Raw genomic sequence first — 21,766 nt, 5'->3', positions numbered from 1 at the left:
CCAGAAGTTGAGGCAATTGTGCCTCCAAGATGGAAGATGATGTTGGGATTCTTATAGATAATTTTGAGGTTTTTTTTGTTTCCAAAAATGAGCAAGTTGGATTTGCTTAATGGGGACAAGAACAAATAGAACAGTATATTGTTTTGTATATTTTTTCCTGGATTCTAGAGAGTCCATGAGGAATTGTCAATTTTTAATAAAAAAGTGAAGCTGTATGTGACATTATAATTAGTTCTCAGAAATCGTTAAGAAGGAGCTTGCAGTCATATCGTCAGTTTCCCATCCTTGTAACATTCCAAAAAACAGAACAAATATTTGAGTTTTGGAGTGCAGTCATTGCTTTGCGTTGGCAGAATTTGCCAGATGATTTTAGATTAGGTTAAATTACTTACGGTGCAGAAACAGGCCCTTCGGCCCAACAAGTCCACACCCACCCAGACCCATTCCCCAACATTTATCCCTGTACCTAACACTACGGGCAATTTAGCGTGGCCAATTCACCTAACCTGTCCATTTTTGGACTGTGGGAGGAAACTGGAGCACCCGGAGGAAACCCACGTAGACACGGGGAGAATGTGCAAACTCCACACAGTCAGTCACCTGAGGCGGGAATTGAACCCGGGTCTCTGGCGCTGTGAGGCAGCAGTGCTAACCACTGTGCCACTGCGCCGCCCACCAAGCTCACAGAACAGCAAGATTGTGCACAGCAAGCTCACAAATATTGACCTGGATGTAATGGGAGCTTCCTGGCTTTCTATATATTTTACCTTCTACTTGCATTTGAGATTGCACAGGGTCAAAGGTTAACATCTCACTGGAAATTAGACTCCTCCAGCAGGGTAGCACACCTTCAGAACTGCAATAACATTTCAGCCTAACCTGCATGCTGAAATCTTAGACTGGTGTTTCCATCCATTAGGTTGGATTCAGACAAATATACACATGCTGCATGTGAGCAAACTCTGGCAGAAACCATTCAAAATAAGAGAGAAGCTTTTTCTAAATTGTGATGGGATGAAGACATCTCTGGCATTTGTTGCCAACATTAATTGCCCTTGAAATGAGTGGCTTACTAGGACCTTACCAGAGGGCAATTTGGGCCACATTACTTTGGGTCTGGAGTCGCATGTAGGCCAGACTAGATAAGGATGGCAGATTTCCTTCCCTAAGTGACATTAGTGATCCAGATGGGTTTCTACAGCAGTTGACAATAATTTGACGGTCTCCATTACTTAGGTTATATATATTTATATTTCAGTATTTGTCATATATTTAGGAATATATTTTTATATTATATTTGCAATTTTTCAAATGTTTTCGTAATGGAGTTCAAGTTCCACCATTGTCAGATTTGAATTAGTGTTGACAGAGCGTTAGCCTGGACCCCCGGATTGCTAGTCCGTGATATTATCACTCTATCTCCATCTCTTTACCTCTGTGTACATCTCTGCAACCTCATGAACCAATAAATAGCTCCATTTTCCATTTCTTCTGATTAAAATCATTCATGTATTTATTTCTGAAATCTGATGTAGATGGCCATTCAGCACTTGATATGTTCCTGCCCACACTCAGATTCATAAAAGTGTTTTTTTTTCATTCGTTTTGTACAACAAGTGTTTTTTAAACTGGCAGTGAGCGGAAACAGCTGGAAGAACGACTGGACGACTTCAAGAAAAATCGCAACCTGGCTCAAGGGCGGCAGAAAGGTTTTGAGGAGGAAATACTTCACTTCAGAAAGGAGCTGAGAGAACCTCAGTATAGAGATGCTGAGGAAAAGTTCCGAGAAATGATGATCGTAATGAGAACGACGGAACTGGCTAACAAGGACCTGGATATTTATTACAAGGCACTAGACCAGTAAGTAAAATCCTGTATTCCAGAATCTCCCAGACTTGCATGTTCTGCCCAGTGAAGGAAGTGTAATTATGAACCTTCTACCCTCAGCTCATAGTTTATGATATTATATGATGTGCTGTTCTTGCTTAGGTTAATGATATCCTAGTTTTTGAAAGAGAACTTGCAGAAAGTCCTGAAAAGGATATGATTCCACTCATGTTTCAATTCTTATTTCAACAACAACTTGCATTTATGTAGCACCTTTCCATGTCCTGAAATAAACTGAGTCATCCGCAGGGATGGCTATTTCGATCAGTGGCCTGGAATTGCACCTTTCGGGGTACAGATTTGAGGGCTCATTAAACTGGCCCTCTTTTAAAATTGTTGCTGATACATTTTTGCTGCTGTCACGAGTGATCTTTATGTAGCTTTGTCATTTATGCTACTTTCAACTTCCAAGATTCTCCGGTACCAGTTTTCGTCTGTGTAACATTGAAAAATCATCACCCCGAGAGATGGACTGTCATGGGTGGGGTGGATGCTGCAGTTTTAGAACCAGGGGACAGCTTCAGAATAAGAGGAAGCCATTTAGGACGAAGTTAAGGAGAAATCGAGGGTGGCAAATTTGTGCTGGCTCGGTTGTTGTGTATATTTGAGAGAGAGATTGACTGATAGATTTCCAGAGGTTAACGATACCAAAAAATATTGGCATAGTGCAGGCAAATGGCATTGGGTTAGAAGAGGCACCTGAGATCCTATTGAATGGTGGGGCAGGCTCAAGGCACCAATGAATAACTACTGCTCCTGTTCTCTACATTCCTGCCTTAGTGAGAATTTGGACTGGAGGAAGTTAAGGTGATAGTGAGAGATTTGAAATCATGCGCAAGATTGGAAAATAAAAACAACTTTATTTTGCTGTCCAACTTTCTTACATATGACATGACCAATACTTCAGAAAGAAATCTTTCACCCAGTCTGACCTGGTTTTAACATGGAGGACAGTGGGAAAATGAGAATAAACTGTTCGTGCAGCCCATGTCATGTTTGCTCAATGATTCCCAAATCCAATTAATTTAGGTTGGGCGTGAAGCGAGTTGGCCTTCCAACAAGTTACATTTAAATGTTAGTTCTGTGCAATATTCTCACATTAAAAAAATCATGCAAAAATTAAGGAGGTTTCCAGAGAAATCAAAAACAAGAATGGAAATTTAGCAGGTTAGGCAGCATCTGTGGAGAGAGAGAAAGAGAGAGACAGTTAATGTTTTGAGTCCATTCACCCTGTGTCAGAACACATCTTTCCTTTTTGAGTTATTTCCTAAGTGCAGTTTTTGTGGTCATCAGCAGAAACATAACATTCAGCAGAAGACCTGGCCATTCTCATTTTGGCTGCAAAGCGATCGGGGTTCACACAGCAAGAGAGTATTGAGATTTTCCTTACTGACATTGGAGATTGTGACGTGGTGGATTTGTGTGTGAACGGAAATGCTTTGTCACTGATGCCACTGAAGATTTACTTTGATCAGTGGAGATGGTACAGCAGGAAAAAAGAAACCATTGTGGTGATTGTAAGGTCCCGCAGGAAGAAATGAAAGATTTCTTATAAATTTTTTTTAATTCTATCACATTTGTCACCTGGTCTTTCTCATCATGATCATGCAGATATGCTTCTAAAATTCAGCATAATTCAGAACAGGAAAGTACATGACTAGATATGTCATATGGTGCTAATCAATTCATCTGCGTAGGCAACCACACAGAATCATAGCATGGCACAGAACCAGAGGAGACAGTGCGTTATTTTGGCTTTTTAGATAAAGCTATCCAATTAGACTGCAATTTTCCTGCAAATGTTCTCCTGTGCCTCTTCTGCACTGTTTGGTAGCCTGTAGTATATATCCAGCAGCATAACCCCTCCTTTAATGTTCCTTTATTCTAATAAACTAGGTTCTTTCTTTGACCGTCAACTCAATCATCCCACTTTAGCTCCACAATGTAGTCATCAGTAAATTCTGCCTTGACCAGCCACTCGCCTCCAAGTCAATCTTTCTTTAAACTTGTACATGATCTCTAAGCCTGTGTTAGACTACTTCATGTTTGTTTACTATGCATTTCCTTCTGTTTCCAAATCAATATGCAAGCTTTTTGTCTCTTTTTTAGTCTCTCTGCATTTTTATTCCTGGTGGCTTTTCCCTGACAGGCCAACTTAAACTGCATCCCTGGTTAATCTCTCATGTCACAGGTTAATCTCCCTACAAAAATATTAGAGTCAAAAAGTGTGGTGCTGGAAAAGCGCAGTAGGCAGGCAGCATCTGAGGAGCAGGAGAGTCGGCGTTTCAAGCATAAACATTTCATCAGGAATTCTGCATTCCTGATGAAGAGCTACTTTTCTCGAAATATCGACTCTCCTGCTCCTCGGATGCTGCCTGACTGGCTATGTTTATCCAGCACCACAATTTTTGACTTTGGTCTCCAGTATGTGCAGTGATCACTTTCTCCTACAACAATATTATCCCAGGGATGCTGAGATGCAACTTGTTTAACTTGAACAAGTCCTTCCTGTCCCAGTCAAATTCCAATGCTTCAAGCATCAGAAGTTTATCCTCCTACATCAATTCTGTTGAAACACGTTTTACCCTGCCTATTCCTGTATTCAGTAGGTCATGCCATAGAGTCATTGAGATGTACAGCATGGAAACAGGCCCTTCTGTCCAACCATGCCACTTGTAACTAACCTGCCAATTATTGAAGGTCTTGTACCTTCATTACCTTCCCAGCTCCTGAAACTGAATACAGGATCTCATCACGTGCCCTTCTTCTGTCATCAGTTCCCATGTGGACAATGACTTCTGGATATTCCCTTGTACCCTTCTACACATAACATGGCCAGCACATTCTCAGAATACAGCATCTTCCAAACTTGTAAACACTACCATCTGGAAGGACAAGGGCAGCAGATATTTAGGAACACCACCACCACAAGCCACGCACCATCCTGTCTCGAAAATATATTGTTGGTCCTTCATTGTCGCTGGGTCAAAACCCTGGAGTTCCCTCCCTAATGGCATTGTGGGTCTACTTACACCAAATGGTTTGCAGTAGATCACGAAGGCAGTTCACCACTACCTTCACAAGAGATTAATCTAGAGATTAGCAGTAAATATGAGATTCACCAGCCATGAAAACATAATCAAAAAGTGCATGGTTCTTCTGCACCCTCTGAATTTATTAATGGGTGAGTTGCTGGGTGCAAATTGATGTGTTCCTGCAAACAGCAGTGAGTAATCATGAAAAGATGTTCATTGGCCATGTAGCATTTTGGACTGTCCTGAGGCCATCAAAGGCAGTCAATTAGTACAAATCCATCTGGCAGCCTCCTTTCTCTCGTATTGCCTGGAATCAGTCCAATTCATAAAACAACAATGTTGGATTTACCACTTTCTTGACATAAGCATTTGCAGTTTGGTGAAGTGCTCCATTAAAACAGATTGCTGGTGTCTATCAGACACCCTGGGGTCTTGCGATTAACTGGAGTATTCAGCAATGTGAGCAGACAAGATGGAAATGCCCTATAAAGGCTGTGGTAATATCTGCATGATTGAGGCCTGGACCTGGGCAGTGAGGAGTCCACTGGCAGCCAAGAATACCTGCATCCTGACCTCCTGAGACCTTTCTTTCGCTGCCCACGTCAACCCTGCCCGGACGATCCTCCTCTCACTTTTTCTGCCCTCTGTAAGAATCTTTTATTATTATAAAGGATTCTCCCTCATTCTTTCAGAGTATCCAGCTTGTTCATTTTCTCCTGGTAGATGTGACTTTGCAGTGCTCGTGTCATTTCTGTAGCTTTTCTACACCTTTTACAATCTTTTTAATGCCTTTGTGTAATCCAGTGATCAGCACTGCACACATTAGGCTCAACCATAGAAGCCTCACACACTGGCCCAATCCTCTGTTGACTCCGCAATGCTGCCTCTCCAACTCCACCCCACCCTCCCCGCCCCCAAAACTATGTCCCCACACATTTTCTGCAGTTAGTAGATAATGAGAGGAAGTAAGTGTTGATGTTACTCATCTTCTTCGTCACAGGAGCTAAAGCTGATCATAACCCCCAACTTGTTTGAGATCTTTGCTGCTAATTTTCTGGGAGAGGAACCTCAGGATTTGACAAGGTGGTGCATAATACATTGATCCAGCCTTTGACCATTAGAAATCACTGACTAAACGCAGGTGTGGCTGTGGTGACAGTTGTTTAGTCACCCAGTTCAGGTGCATTATTGCAGCAGGTGACCCAGAAGGTCAGAGTGCACCAGCATATGCCATATGAATGAGTACTGCTGTCACATGCTCAATAATTCTGTCAAACACAACTTAATTTACTGTTCAGGAATACAGTTAGTCACATATGGTTGCTGACTAATGTATTGGACAACATTGTGTTGAATCATAGGAAAATTATGAAAATGCACTCTTTTGTACAAAATTCCACAAATTACATTGAATATTGAGAGTGATACTATCAACTGTTGAGAGAGAGAGAGAGAGAGAGAGACAGTGTGAAGAGAATGTTTTGTACTTTTAAAACATTGTAAACCACCTTTGAAAGAAAATTGTGTTTTTTCAAGATTCCTAACTGAGGAAACACATTTTAAAATGGACTTTGTATATTTTTGAAAACTCAATTGATCATTCACAGCAATTTTGAGTCAAGGTTTGATTAATCAGTGAGATCTGTCAAAACAGGAAATGATAGCTGGTTTATGTAATTTTTTTCTAATTTAAAGAACTGATAAAGCATCCTGATCATTAATCTTGTATTAAAATCTGCATTTAAACAGTTGTGAAATGCTGAATGATCAGAAATTATGCATCCATTGATGGCACAAGAAGGCAAAGTCATCAATTTAAGTAAAAAAAGCTTCCTTTTCCTATTCATAATAGGTTTAATGGTAGGTCTCCTTTCCCAAGAGGATTTCAGGATTTAGGGGGCATATCTTTAAGGAGACAGATTTTTTAAAAAGACATGAGAGGCAAATTTCTTACACAGAGGGTGGTTCGCATGTGGAATGAACTTCCTGATGAAGTGGTGTATGTGGGCAGTTACAGTTTCTGAAAGACATTTGGATACGTAAATGAAGAGGAAAGACTTTGGGGGAAATGGGCCAAGAGCAGGCAGGTGGGACTAGTTTAGTTTGGGATTATGGTTTAACATGGCCTGGTTGGACCAAAGAGTCCATTTCCATGCTGTATGATTCTATAATCTTGAGTTCAAGTCTGGAGCAGCTTCTTTTTGAAAGGCAGAGTAGACTTGGGGGCCTACTCCTGCTTCTTATGTTCTTGTGTTATATAAACGATAGCACAGTTACCAAAGATTACATATATGCATATTATTAGATCTTTTTTATTCAAAATCTGTAAAGACATTTTTATTAATTTATGATGAATAAATCTCCTATACTGTTTCCAAACTGGGATCATGGAAGAACCTGAACTGATGCAAATGATGTTGAATGATACAAATTCAAAAATTAGTAAGTTTAAATAAAATTATACACTAATACATTTAGATCTAAGGCTAGAGTCTCCCATTGAAATCCAGTGGGTAATTGTGAATTGAATGAATTCCAAGCATAGTCTTCAGGTCAAATATTAAACAAGCATTGTTTGTTTGTCTGCTGTCAACCACATGCACACTGATCAGTTCAACTAGTTTCAGATTAGCTACCCAGCAGTATGGAAACAGGCCCTTCGGCCCAAAAAGTCCACACCAACCCTCCGAAGAGCAACCCACCCAGACCCATTCTCCCACCTATTTACCCCCTGACAAATACATCTAACACTCTGGGCGATTTAGCATGGCCAATTCACCTGGCCTGCACATCTTTGGATTGTGGGAGGAAACCAGAGCATCCAGAGGAAACCCACGCAGAACTGGGAGTATGTATAAACTCAATGTAGACAGTCGCCTGAGGCAGGAATCGAACCCGCGTCCCTGGTGCTGTCAGGCAGGAGTGCTAGCCACTGAGCCACCATGCTGCCCACAAACTTACTTTTACTTATCATAGTTCCATGTACCTCAATATCTTTACATAGCAAAAAAACTTATTGATCTCAGTTATTATATTACCAATTGACCCGCAGATCAACTGCTTTTCAGTTTCACTGTTTTATGTGCAAAAGCTTTTAGTGCCTCTGTGTCTCTGAACTGAATTTAAAGGTTGTGACCCTTGTTCTGGCTGCCCCAGTAAAGAAAATCATTTCTCTGCATCTCCCCTTTCAAATCCTTGACACTGTTGTCATTGTCCTTTAATGAAATGCCATATTGCATCTTGTTTTAATTTGGGACCAATCAACAAGGCAATTCTGTTCACAATATAAACAATCTTTTCCAAGTGAAGGGCAAACAAATGAAGGGGTTAAGTGAGAAAAAAACTTTGTCACACAGCAAGTTGTTAGGGTAAGTGGTGTGCAGCCTTGAAAGACGGGCTCAACTGAGGCATTAAAAGCGTTTTTATTAGATTATTTACAGTGTGGAAAAAGGCCCTTCAGCCCAACAAGTCCACACTGACCCGCCGAAACACAACCCACCCAGACTCATTCCCCTACGTTTACCTCTTCACCTAACACTATGGGCAATTTAGTTGACCTGACACCTGACCTGCACATCTTTGGATTGTGGGAGGAAACCGGAGCACCTGGAGGAAACCCACGCAACCAAGGGGAGAATGGGCAAATTCCACACAGTCAGTCGCCTGAGGCGGGAATCAATCCGGTCTCTGGCGCTGTGAGGCAGCAGTACTAACCACTGTGCCACAGTGCCATCCATTAAAATGTTTTTTGTTTTTGGAAGGTTACTTGGATGTTAATGGTGTGTAGTGATATGGAGAATGATTTAGGTAAGTGAGACAGTGAAGGCCACCTTCTGTAATAAATCAGTGTTTCTGCAGAAACCATCTGAGTGACAGCTCAGTGACTCAAATACTGATCTTGGAAAGTTAGCATTTAACGTTCATCTGCAATATCCCTGAAGGAAATTGCAGCTGTACCTAAAATTGTATGAATGAAATTGTCAGAGAGAATAAGACATTGGTAGTTGCTGTACTTGCAGCATAACTCTAGTATTTCAAAGATAATTTATTTTTACACGGTTGTCCAAGAAAAGCATCTTTGTTTTTGGCTTGCAATAGATATGCAGGTTGTGCTGAATACTGTTTGTTTACATTTTGTACTGTTAAATGGCTTTGTGTAGTGATTCATGCATTAATCAGAGATTGCAAAGGATGAGATGATCAAAGCAGGTAATGTGTGGTATTTTATCAGGAGTTCTTTATTTGATCTCTTGTGTGTCACTTCATTTGCTACTTTATTTGAAAGGTAATTGCCTGATCTGGTTTGCTATTGGTGTAGGATAATCTTATTTGTGATGTTCCATTCATTCTTGTGAGTTGGGGCAGTTTGTTACCAAAAGACAAAATGCTGGAAAATCTCAGCAGGTCTGGCAGCATTTGTAAGGAGAGAAAAGAGCTGACGTTTCGAGTCTAACTGACCCTTTGTCAAAGCTGGCATTTGTTATCCATTCCTAATTGCCCTTGAAGTAACCAGCACTAACAGCATGGTGACACAGTGGTTAGCACTACTGCCTCATAGCTCCAGAAACCAGGGTTCAATTCCCGCCTCAGGCAACAGTCTAAGTAGAGTTTGCACGTTCTCCCCGTGTCTGCGTGTGTTTCCTCCAGGTGCTCAGGTTTCCTCCCACAGTCCAAAAATGTGCAGGTCAGGTGAATTGGCCAAGGAAAATTGCCTGTAGTGTTAGGTGAAGGGGTAAATGTAGAGGTCTGGGTGGGTTGCTGTTCAGAGGGTCAGTGTGGACTTGTTGGGCCGAAGGGCCTGTTTCCACATTAATTAATCTAATCTAATCTAACCAGTTTTGCTAGTGCACCTGACCAACAGTTAAGAATTAGTCACGTGGTTGTGGGTCTGTAGTCACTTTTAGGCAGACTGGGTAAGGTTGGCAGATTTTCTTCCCCAAAGGGAAAAACATAGAAAATAGGAGCGGGAGTAGGCCACTTAGCCTATTGAGCCTCCTCCGCTACTCACGATGATAATGGCTGGAACTCAACGCCATACTTTTGTTCTCTTCCTTTACGTGTCGTTAAAGCTTCACCAATCAGGCAAGTGGAAGGTATTCCGACACACTCTTGATTTGTGCCTTGTCGATGGTAGGCAGGCACTGGGGCTACATAAGGTGAGTTAATCATCATAGACGTCCTAGCCTTTGACCTCCTCTTACAGCCATGTTATTAGTTCATTTTCTGGCCATCCAAGATGGTGATAGTGGAGGATTCAGTGCTGGTATTGTCACTAAATATCAAGGGTATACGATTAGATTCTGGCTTGCTGGAACTGGTCATTGTCTTGCACTTATGTGGTGCAAATGTTACTTGCCACTTATCATTCCAAACCCTGGGTATGTCCAGGTTTTGTTTCAAATGGATACAACCTGCTTCAGTATCTGAGAAATAGTGAATGATGCTGAATATCATGCGATTATCCATGAACGTCCCCACTTCTGAGCTTATGAAGTTTGATTGTGTTCGCCGAGCTGGGAATTTGTGTTGCAGACGTTTCGTGCCCTGTCTAGGTGACATCCTCAGTGCTTGGGAGCCTCCTGTGAAGCGCTTCGGTGATCCTTCCTCCGGCACTTACAGTGGTTTGAATCTGCTACTTCCGGTATAAATGCCGGAGAAAACATTGCCATGTTTTCTGTGCTGTATTTCTTATTTAATAATTAAGCTTTAGTTTGAAGTTAACAAAATTGCTGTTTGGATTTTCAGTTTCTATTCTTGTGCGTTTTGCTGAAGGTACGTTCAGATCAAATTGGCTGAAGCCAATTGCTACAAGTTCTACAGAATAGAGATTTAGGGTTGAATATGATGTGTCAAACTGACAATGGCATTACTCTAATAACTGGATTGACACCATTAACAAAGTAATGATTTAAAAGTGTTCAGAAAACTAGCTTAATGAAGCGTTAAGTTTCTTATTGTAATTATTAGAATCAAAATGCTTTAAAAAATGAGAAATAAATGAAGGTGAAATATTCATTTCTTGTCACAATCGCCTTGCTGAAGTTAATTTTGATTAAGTAGTAAATAGATATTGTAAAGTGTGTATACCAGAAGCAGCAGATTCAAACCACAATAAATGTCGGAGGAAACATCACAGAAGCGCTTCACAGGAGGCTCCTGAGCACTGAGGATGTCACCTAGACAGGGGACGAAACGTCTGCAACACAAATTCCCAGCTCGGCGAACACAACCATAACAACAAGCACCCGAACTACAAATCTTCGCACAAATTATGATGTTTGAAATTGAGACACTACTGTGAGGAGTTCTGCAGTCACGCATCCTCGGGCTGAGATGATTGATCTCCAACAACCATGATCAATATACTTTGTGCTGTCCCTTACAGTTGCAACTGTCAGTTTTCCGCCAATTCCTATTCAGTCCAGATTTTCTGGAAATCCTTAATCTCACATTGCCAAGATGTCACCCCACCTGTGGAGTTCAACTGTGTATCTATAACCTGGAGCAGGTTTAATACTGAGGTCCGTAATCCTGGCAGAAACAAAACTGAACAACAGTGAATAGGTTATTGCTTCATTGTCCTGTTGACAATCCATTCCGTTCCTTTGGTGATGATTGAGACTGTCAAGGAATACTCTTAAAAGTGTAGGATTTGTCCTGCATGGCTGATTACACGAAGGCATCCCATTGTGAAAATGGCATCTATCAGGTGAGCGTAGTTCTGAATGCTTTTAGATCGGGACTGTTTGCTTACAAATATTTGAAGGAATTTAATGTACAGTTTCGTACCAGTGAGAGTGCTGTTCAATGTCAGCAGTAGATCGAGAGCTTTATTCATTGTCAGCATGTGAATTGGGTCGTGGGCAAATTGGAGAGGTAATGGCAAAGAGTGGCAGTTGAGTTGACACTGAGTTGGCAGAATGGCTGCACCTGGTGGGAGATATAGCAAGTATGAGGATTGATGGAGGATGGTAAAATGGGTGTAGGTTGACATAGGAATCTGTCAAAGACATACAAATGGACTATAAAAGCTTCAAAGGTAAATTCTGAAAAACATGCATTAAGATGAATGTGGGTTCATTAAAAGTAGTTAGGAGAATTTATAATGAGGAATAGAAAAATGGTAAAGAACCAATATGATTACCTTGTGTCTGTCTAAGTTGAAAAAGTTTCAACAAATCTCCCAGTATTTGAGATCCAAGTGATGAGGGAGAGTGAGGAATTAAAGGAAATGAGTATTAGTAACAAGATTGTACTGGAGAAATTAATCGGGCTGTAATTTGCTAAGTTCCCCAGAAGGAAGTGGTTATAGCAATGGTGGGCTGAGTGTCAATACGTCCCCCAGTAAACGTTGGCTGTAGAGATAGTTGATGCATTGGTAATCATCTGCAGAAATTCCATCGATTCGGGATTGAATCCTGCAGACTGGAAGCTTGCAAATATCAAACCAATATGTTTTTAAATAAAAAAGCAAGGGTAAAAAACAGGAAACTACAAACCTTCAGTCAGTTTTTGGGAAAAATGCTGAAGTCAATTATAAATGGCATGATGAATGGACATTTGGATAAAAATGATGTGGTTGAGTACAGTCAGCATGGAAATGAAAATTCATTTTTAAAAGGCCTGTTGGAATTTTCTGAAAATCTCCCTAACAAAATTGTTAAAGGAGAATTGGATGATATAGTATATTTGGATTTTCAGAAGACTTTTGATACAGTATCCAACAAAAGGTACTGTTAAGTACTATGGCTGGAATGTTAGAGTCATACAGCATGGAAATAGACCCTTCAGTCCAACCAGTCCACGCCGAACATATTCCCAAACAAAACTAGTCCCACCCGCCTGTGCTTGGCCCCTATCCCTGCAAACATTTCTTATTCATGTACTCATCTAAATATCTTTTAAATGTTGTAGCTGTACTGGCAAGCACCACTTCCTTTGGAAGTTCATTCCACACACAAACACACACACTCTGTAAAAACAAAATGTTGCCCCCTCAAGTCCTCTTCTCCCCTTAAAAATATGCCCCCTAGTCTTGAAACCCCTATCCTAGGGAAGGACACCTTCAATTCACCTTATCAATGCCTCTTATGATTTTATAAACCTCTATAAGATTACCCCTCAACCTCCTACACTTCAGTTGAAAAAGAAGCCCAGCTTCTCCTTTATAACTCAAACCTTCCATTCCCGGCAATGCCCTGGTAATTCTTTTCTGAACCCTCTCCAGCTTAATAACAGTCTTCCGATAACAGAGCGACGAGAATTGGACAGAGTTGGCCTCACCAATGTTCTGTACACCCTTGACGTGACTTCCCAACTCTGTTAGTCAAAAGTCTGAGGAATGAAGGCAAGCGTGCTAAATGCATTCTTAAACAATCTGTCTATCTGTGACACAAACTTCAAAGAATTATATTATCAAGGTCTATAGTCTTTTGCAGTATCTGGTGCCTTGAGCTGTTTCTTTCAGTTCTCCAAGGTGCTCTTCAATAAACTGTGGATATTACCCCAACTCCAATCCTTCATCTTTAAAGACCATGTACTTAATCTGTCTCCAAAACCCACCACTGCATCTCCAGTCTCCTTAGGCATGTCTTGTCAGCCAGATATCCTATTAGTATGGTGTAAAAGTAAAGTGGTATTTTACAAAAGCAATGTTTCAGTCACTTCATATACACACAGCTCCTGTATGAGACTACTTCCATTGTAAAACTGTCACTGCATCAACACTAATCTACAGCTACACTTCCAGAGCCACTGCCTGAATTCTCCTGCTTTATTTTTCACAATACGCTGTTAGATTTTACGAGGCCCGCCAGTTTTCAAAGATTTAGAGCACGATAGGAACAAAGTACCTTCAAGGAATGAAGTGTAATAACCTTTTTTTGAAAAAAAAGTTGCAATGTCAGATATTCTTTGTGCATAATTAAGTTTGGAAAAGTTGTATGACTCATTTCTGTCAGCTCTCAAAAACTACTTGAGTTTGGTTAAGAAGAAAACACATTGATTGCATCTTTTTGTTTAAATCAGATAAATATTCTGTCAACGATGTCAGGTTATTATGATCAGTATTTTGAGTCATCTCACAACCTCCAAAGAGCTGAACAGTAAATGCAGGAAGTGTTAACACCTTTTTAATCATGCGAGCTGCATCCACTAAAAGGTGGCCTTTGCATGATTTTCATTCTTTTGTTCTTGAAAGTGGCACATCCTGATCTTCCTTAAGTTATTTCAAAACCAATCCTGTATCAGTGTTCAAAAAGCACTGTCAGGAATGTAAAGTGAATAAGAATGTACAAAATCGGGGTGGAAGTCTGCACCTTGCCAAGTGTAGCAGCATCGGAAAGATGTCTTCTATGATCATCTCGATTGTCCTTTTTTTAGAACCAATTTCTTGGCCTCAAGACTTTCCCTCTAATTTCCCAGTACAATCGCTTCCACTGAACCTGCAACCACTTCCTCACCTCTGACTGCCCACATCATACATTTGTCAAATTTTGCATGAATTAGTGTGTTCAATCTAAATGGTATTTACTCAGTCCTCTTTCACTTGTAAATGTCAGTGACTATTCCATGCTATCAGGGAACTGCCGCTCCAACTGAAAGCTATGAAACGGAAAATTTGCCAACTTAGGCAAACCATCACTGTGCATGAATATATCACATTAGGTCATTCATTGCCTGTTGGTCTAGATGCTAAAAATATGTTGCTGGAAAAACGCAGCAGGTCAGGCAGCATCCAAAGAGCAGGAGAATCGATGTTTCGGGCATAAGCCCTTCTTCAGGTCACGGTCCTTCCTGAAGAAGGGCTCATGCCTGAAACGTCCATTCTCCTGCTCCTTGGATGCTGCCTGACCTGCTGCGCTTTTCCAGCAACACATTTTCAGCTCTGATCTCCAGCATCCGCAGTCCTCACTTTCTCCTGTTCGTCTAGATGGTAGACTTTATGGAAACACAAATTTCTATTGCTCATATGTATTGTCAGTCTAAAAACATGGTCCATGCGAGATGAATCAAATTTACCTTTTGCTTTTAAAATGTTTGAATACATTGTCAGTGAAGCCTGTCAGGCACAGTTCAAAGTCTTAATTATTCAGTAATTTGAATGTATGATGCATGGCTCATCCAGTATATCAGTGATAACTCTATCCATGTTTCTATAACTAATGAGGCTGATTGCCCTTCAGGAAATCATTCATTTGAATGCAAGAGCTTCGAGCTTAGGATTAGTTTTGAGGCCATGCAGTGTCACTTGCCTCTCCACCTGCCCTTTCTCTGCCTTCATATTTGGGGATTGTAGTTTTCAATTCACTCATGGAAGTTGTAAAGGAAGGTTATAGCGATTGATCAAACATTCATTGGGAAGAAAGGATACTTCAGACTGACCTATTAGAATCCAGCTCGATAGTATTCTCAGTTTCTGAAGCAAGTGCTAATGGGTCATTTTTATGCAGATCCTGTTGTGTTGCTTGAGCAGCATAAGTGGGCTGATGCGCTGTAAAAGCACGTTCAATCCATATATTGTGGGTGGTTATGTAAATCTGAAGTGGGATTGAAACTCAACATTGAAGTTTAAGTGTTAGTTTCAGCACTGTAAGTACATTTTCAGTATAATAAGTGATTTGCTATGTATCAGGGCCACTAGAATGTTAGTATATAGAAATAACAATTTCATCTTGCAGCAGTTGTAACAGAACAGGGGTAATATGGTGGCTTACTGGTGTCTAGTACTGCCATGGACCCAGGTTTGACTCCAGGTGTCTGGAGTTTACACATTCTCACTGTTTCTGTGTGGACTTCCTCAGGTGCTCTGGTTTCTTCCCGCAGTCCAAAGATGGATTAGCCATAGGAAATGCAAGATTGTAGGGCATGGGTCTAGGTGGGATGCTCTTCAGAGGGACAGTGTGGACTCAGTGGGTTGAATGGCCTGCTTCCACACTGTGAGCATTCTATGATTCTAGAAGGACAAGTTTGATGGGCACAAATAAAGTTTGGTTGGTTCCTGTGGTAATAATTTTGCTTTCCTCTCGTTTTCATTTCTCCTTCAGAGCCATAATGCGATTCCACAGCATGAAGATGGAAGAAATCAACAAAATTATCCGTGACCTGTGGCGAAGCACTTACAGAGGTCAAGGTACAACCTATAAGATACCCTGCAGGTGGCGCTCATGGTTTCTTTTCCTAACATTGAATCTAAAAAAAATCGACAGGGAAGACGATTTTTATCTATGGTCAAGAGAAAAAATTAAAAGAAATTGAGCTCTTTTGAGGTGAAAGGAAGAGTTCAGCATACTTTTAAACCCAGCCAGAGACACTGATGAGTTACTTTTTACGCCTCACTGAGATTCACACCGGAGATAAAACTCTGCTCGACGCCAGTGAAACAAAAGTCAAACATTTTAGAAAAGCACTCAAAATTCCCCAATTTATCTTTCTTTAGACCTAGTTTAAAAGAAAGCCCATACCACCTTTCTGTCCTTAACAAGAATTTATTTGAAATGAATAGATTCTACCTACAAGAGACAACTATAAAATGTCATAGAGTCATAGGGATGTACAGTATGGAAACAGACCCTTCGGTCCAACCCGTCTATGCCAACCAGATATCCCAACCCAATCTGGTCCCACCTGCAAGCACCCGGCCCATATCCCTCCAAACCCTTCCTATTCATATACCCATCCGAATGCCTCTTAAATGTTGCTATTGTACCAGCCTCCACCACAACCTCTGGCAGCTCATTCCATACACGTACCACCCTCTGCGTGAAAAAGTTGTCCCTTAAGTCTCTTTTATATCTTTCCCCTCTCACCCTAAACCTATGCCCTCTAGTTCTGGACTCGCTGATCCCAGGGAAAAGACTTTGTCTATTTATCCTATCCATGCCCCTCATAATTTTATAAACTTCTATAAGGTCACCCCTCAACCTCCGACACTCCAGGGAAAACAGTCCCAGCCTGTTCAGCCTCTCCCTGTAGCTCAGATCCACCAACCCTGACAACATCCTTGTAAATTTTTTCTGAACCCTTTCAAGTTTCACAACATCTTTTCGATAGGAAGGAGACCAGAATTGCATGCAATATTCCAATGTCCTGTACAGCCGCAACATGACCTCCCAACTCCTGTACTCAATACTCTGACCAATAAAGAAAAGCATACCAAAAGCCTTCTTCACTATCTATCTCCCTGTGACTCCACTTTCAAGGAGCTATGAACCTGCATTCCATGGTCTCTTTGTTCAGTCACACTCCCTAGGACCTTACCATTAAGTGTAGAAGTCCTGCTAAGATTTGCTTTCCCAAAATGTGGCACCTTTCATTTATCTAAATTAAACTCCATCTGCCACTTCTCAGCCCGTTGGCTCATCTGGTCCAGATCCTGTTGTAATCTGAGGTAACCCTCTTCACTGTCCATAACACCTCCAATTTTGGTGTCATCTGCAAACTTACTAACTGTACCTCTTATGCTCACATCCAAATCATTTATGTAAATGACAAAAAATAGAGGGCCCAGCACCAATCCTTGTGGCACTCCACTGGTCACAGGCCTCCAGTCTGAAAAACAACCCTCCACCACCACCCTCTGTCTTTTACCTTTGAGCCAGTTCTGTATCCAAATGCTAGTGCTCCCTGTATTCCATGTGATCTAACCTTGCTAATCAGTCTTCCATGGGGAACCTTGTCGAACGCCTTACTGAAGTCCATATAGATCACATCTACTGCTCTGCCCTCATCAATCCTGTTTGTTGCTTCTTCAAAAAATTCAATCAAGTTTGTGAGACATGATTTCCCATGCGCAAAGCCATGTTGACTATCCCAAATCAGTCCTTGCCTTTCCGAATACATGTCCATCCTGTCCCTCAGGATTCCCTCCAACAACCTGCCCGCCACCGAGGTCAGGCTCACCAGTCTATAGTTCCCTGGCTTATCTTTACCGCCTTTCTTAAACAGTGGCACCATGTTTGCCAACCTCCAGTCTTCTGACACTTCACCTGTGACTATCGATGATACAAATATATCAGCAAGAGGCCCAGCAATCACTTCTCTCGCTTCCCAAAGAGTTCTCGGGTGCACCTGATCAGGTCCTGGGGATTTATCCACTTTTAACCGTTTCAAGACATCCAGCACTTCCTCCTCTGTAATATGGACATTTTGCAAGATGTCACCATCCATTTCCCAACAGTCTATATCTTCCATATCCTTTTCCACAGTAAATATATTAATCAACATATTATTCTACTTGATATTCTAGCCCCCTTATCAAACTGCTCCCTGCTTGCACACAAGCAGACAAAACAAAATTGTTGTGATGAGTGAAGGGGAAAACTGGGAAGTTCAATGGTCACTGTTTACATGATTTGCCGAGATGGTCTTCATGCTTGGTTGGACATGTTGCTCCTAGACCTTTCCGTATCCAGGAATTTTGACTTACTTCCAAGAGGTTCAGAGTGACTGGTTCGCAATTTATGGGTCAGAAGCAGAGCCTAAAGCGAATGATGAGGGGACATATATCTCCTTCATGCTTTAAGTGTGTTTCACTGCAGCAGCTTCCTTTTCTCCATGTTTAAAGCTGCCCATGTCTTGATTGGCCAGCAAGACATCTTGTCATGAGGTCCTCAGTAGGGAGGGCAACTTGCCGATGTTCTGTCAAGTGCCTCATGGGCAGCAGATATGATGCGCCTTCCTTCTAAGAGTTAGCAAAATTGTCTTGCTCATTTTTCAGGCAGCACATGAGCTACTCTTCAAAACCAGAAGGTTCTATCATGACCCTCTTACATTCACTGACTACGCATCATCTGTTTCCTGCTGTACCAGCTGCCATTCTTAATCTCAACTGATCGTCAACAAACCAGAAGTAGGCACTGGCAAGAACAGAATTTATTGCAAATTAATCATTTTGCTTGAGAAGATGGTCATAGTCATCTGCCATCTTGAGCCATCACAGTTATAAATAATTAGCTGCAATATAAATGCAGAGCTTTCACTTAACAGAGATTTAGTACACTAATTTGATCATCTTTAGATACCGGGACTAAATATTTTATAACCGAGCAGTACTTTTATGTAACACAATTTTCAAAGTATAATTCATATTTTTCTCTCCACGTTTTACAATTGTGGTCCTTAACCACAGTGTCTCTCACACTGCTTTGAATAGTAAGGACACAATGTGATCTTTGACTTTTCTTTGGGTAACCAAGGCCAGATATGGGCTTTCTTTCAATAGATATTGAATATATTGAAATCCGTTCTGATGCTGATGAAAATGTGTCAGCCAGTGACAAAAGGAGGAATTATAATTACCGTGTAGTAATGGTGAAGGGAGACACAGCACTGGACATGAGAGGAAGGTACAGCGCTGGACAAAAGGTATGTCATTGATTTTTGTCTATTTTACTGCATCTTTGTGCTACAGATACTTCAGAACACTCTGTGAAACAAAGGTCAATAATCTCATGTTTCCCGTCTGAGGTGTTGAATGGGCAATACTTGATGGATTAGCTAAACAAGTTTTCTGTCAAAAGTGCAGTGAGGATGTTCTGATTTTTGTTTCCTCAAAGTTTTTGTCTTGCACTTTTTAAAAATTCATAAGATACAATCATAGCATCCCTACAGAATGGGAGTAGGCCATTCGGCCCATCAAGTCCACATGGACCCTCAGAATAACATCCCGCCCAGACCTACCTTTTTACCGTCACTCTGTACCCTGTATTTCCCATGGCTAGCCCATGTAGCCTGCACATCTCGGTACAGTATGGGCAATTTAGCATGGCCAATCCACCAAACCTGCATATCTTTGGACTGTGGGAAGAAACTGGAGCACCCAGTGGAAACCTGTGCAGACAAGGGGAGCACGTGCAACTGCATACAGACAGTCGCCCGAGGGTGGAATCGAACCCCAAGTTATATCTTTGTTGTGAGCATCAGTTTCTTCCCAGCAATCTTTCTTTTTAATACTACTGCTATCTCTTTCCAACAACATTTGTTTCTTTCAAGTGGTCTTTCTTCCTTATTGGCTAGCTTCTTATCTAATTTTTTAAAAAATATCATTTTGAAATGGTCTAGATTCTCTCCTTTCACCAATCTGTGCATTTTTTTTAAATCAGACAAAAAGACAAGCTTGAATTTACTTTCTCACTTGTGGAATATAAGTGTTACTGGCTGGCCAACATTTATTTCCTCTCCCTAGTTGCCCTTGAGAAGGAAGTGGTGAGCTGCCTTCATGAAATGCTGCAAGCCCTCCACCCCCACACACAAACACACGTTCAATTCCAGCCTTGGGGAACTGACTGTGCAGAGTTTGCACATTCTCCCGTGTCTGCGTGGATTTCCTCCGGGTGCTCCAGTTTCCTCCCACAGTCCAAAGATGTGCAAGTCAGGTGAACTGGCCATGCTAAATTGCCCGTAGTGTTGGGTACATGAGCCAGAGGGAAATGCGACTGGGTGGGTTATTCTTCGGAAGGTCTGTGTGGACTTGTTGGGCTGAAGGGCCAGTTTCCACACAGTAGGGAATCTAATCTAAACATAGTCCACCAGGTTTATTTACAAATAAACCTGGTGGACTATAACCTAGTATTGTGCGATTTTTTTTTTAACTTCATCCATCCCAGTCTAACACCAGTACCCCCACATATAGAACATAGAACAATACAGCGCAATACAGGCCCTTTGGCCCTCAATGTAGCACTGACCTGTGAAACCGATCTGAAGCCTATCTAACCTACACTATTCCATTATTAACCGTATATTTATCCATCATGGTTCCAATTTTGGCACTAGCCCTCAGATACTAGTAAGGATAACTTCTCAGGGTCGACAAGGATGTTTCTGCCGTTGTTTGTTCTAGTGTCTGGGTTGATGCCAGATGATCCTTTCAGTTTCATTTCTGAGATTTTGTAGCTATTGATAGATCTGAATGGCATTTCAATGGGCATTTGCAAGCCGTCCACATAACTTGTGTCTGGAGTGACATGTGGGCCTGACTAGGGTGAGGATGACAGATTTCTTTACCGAAGGAAATTATTCGCCCCAATGGATTTTTCAGCAATGACAGTTTCAGCCCTATTCTTTCTCTGGCTATTCCTTTCCCCTTGTAGAGTACCTCAGGATTCCTCCTAATCTTGCCTGCCAGTGATTTTTTTCTCATGTCCCCTTTTTGATCTCCTAATTGCTATCCTCGTGATTGAATTACAAAATGTTGGCTTGCAGGTGCAGCAGGTAATTAAGATGATAAAAGGATATTGTCCTTCATTGCTGGAGGGATTGAGTTTAAAAACAGGGAGGGTGTGCTGCCGCTGTGTAAGGTGCTGGTGAGACCACACCTGGAGTGATGTGAATAGTTTTGGTCTCCTCATTCAAGAAAAGAAGTTGTGGCACTGGAGTGGATGCAGAGGGAGGTTCACTAGGTTGATTCCGAAGTTGAGAAGATTGGCTTTTAAGTAGAGATTGAGTAGACTGGGACCACACTGATTGGAATTTAGAAGAATGAGGGGGGATCTTGTGGAAACATATAAAATTATAAAAGGATTAGATAAGATGGAAGCAGGGAGGCTGTTTCCACTGGCAGGTGAAACTAGAACTAGGGGGCATCACCTCAAAATAAGGGGTGCAGATTTCTGATTGAATTGAGGAGAAATGCCTTTATCCAAAGTTGTGAATCTTTGGAATTCCCTGCCCCTTGAAAGCAGTTCAGGTGACCTCATTGAACGTTTTTAAGGGCAACGATAGATATTTGAATAGTGAAGGAATTAAGGATTATGGTGAGCAGGCGGATAAGTGGAGGCTGAGTTCACAAAATGAACAGCCATGGTCTTATGTTCTGAAGACCCTCCTGGACTTTCTGTACTCCA

At 41.4% G+C, this 21,766-nt stretch overlaps 1 protein-coding gene across 5 annotated transcripts in view; it reads left to right on the top strand.

The window, feature by feature from the left end:
- The window catches only part of rad50 (RAD50 homolog, double strand break repair protein), a 157,656-nt gene that overhangs the window by 123,534 nt on the left and 12,356 nt on the right, over nt 1-21,766 (top strand). For all 5 annotated transcript variants that reach the window (XM_060837367.1, XM_060837364.1, XM_060837365.1 and 2 more), the window contains 3 exons: nt 1,636-1,860; nt 15,968-16,053; nt 19,144-19,286. In XM_060837367.1, the coding sequence (XP_060693350.1) occupies nt 1,636-1,860; nt 15,968-16,053; nt 19,144-19,286 (454 nt within the window). The remainder of the gene's footprint in view (nt 1-1,635; nt 1,861-15,967; nt 16,054-19,143; nt 19,287-21,766) is intronic.

This window comes from Hemiscyllium ocellatum, chromosome 16, assembly GCF_020745735.1.
Source record: "Hemiscyllium ocellatum isolate sHemOce1 chromosome 16, sHemOce1.pat.X.cur, whole genome shotgun sequence".
Taxonomy (NCBI): domain Eukaryota; kingdom Metazoa; phylum Chordata; class Chondrichthyes; order Orectolobiformes; family Hemiscylliidae; genus Hemiscyllium; species Hemiscyllium ocellatum.
The sequence above is the reverse complement of the archived record's forward strand: the minus strand, read 5'-3'. Positions and strand labels throughout refer to the sequence as shown.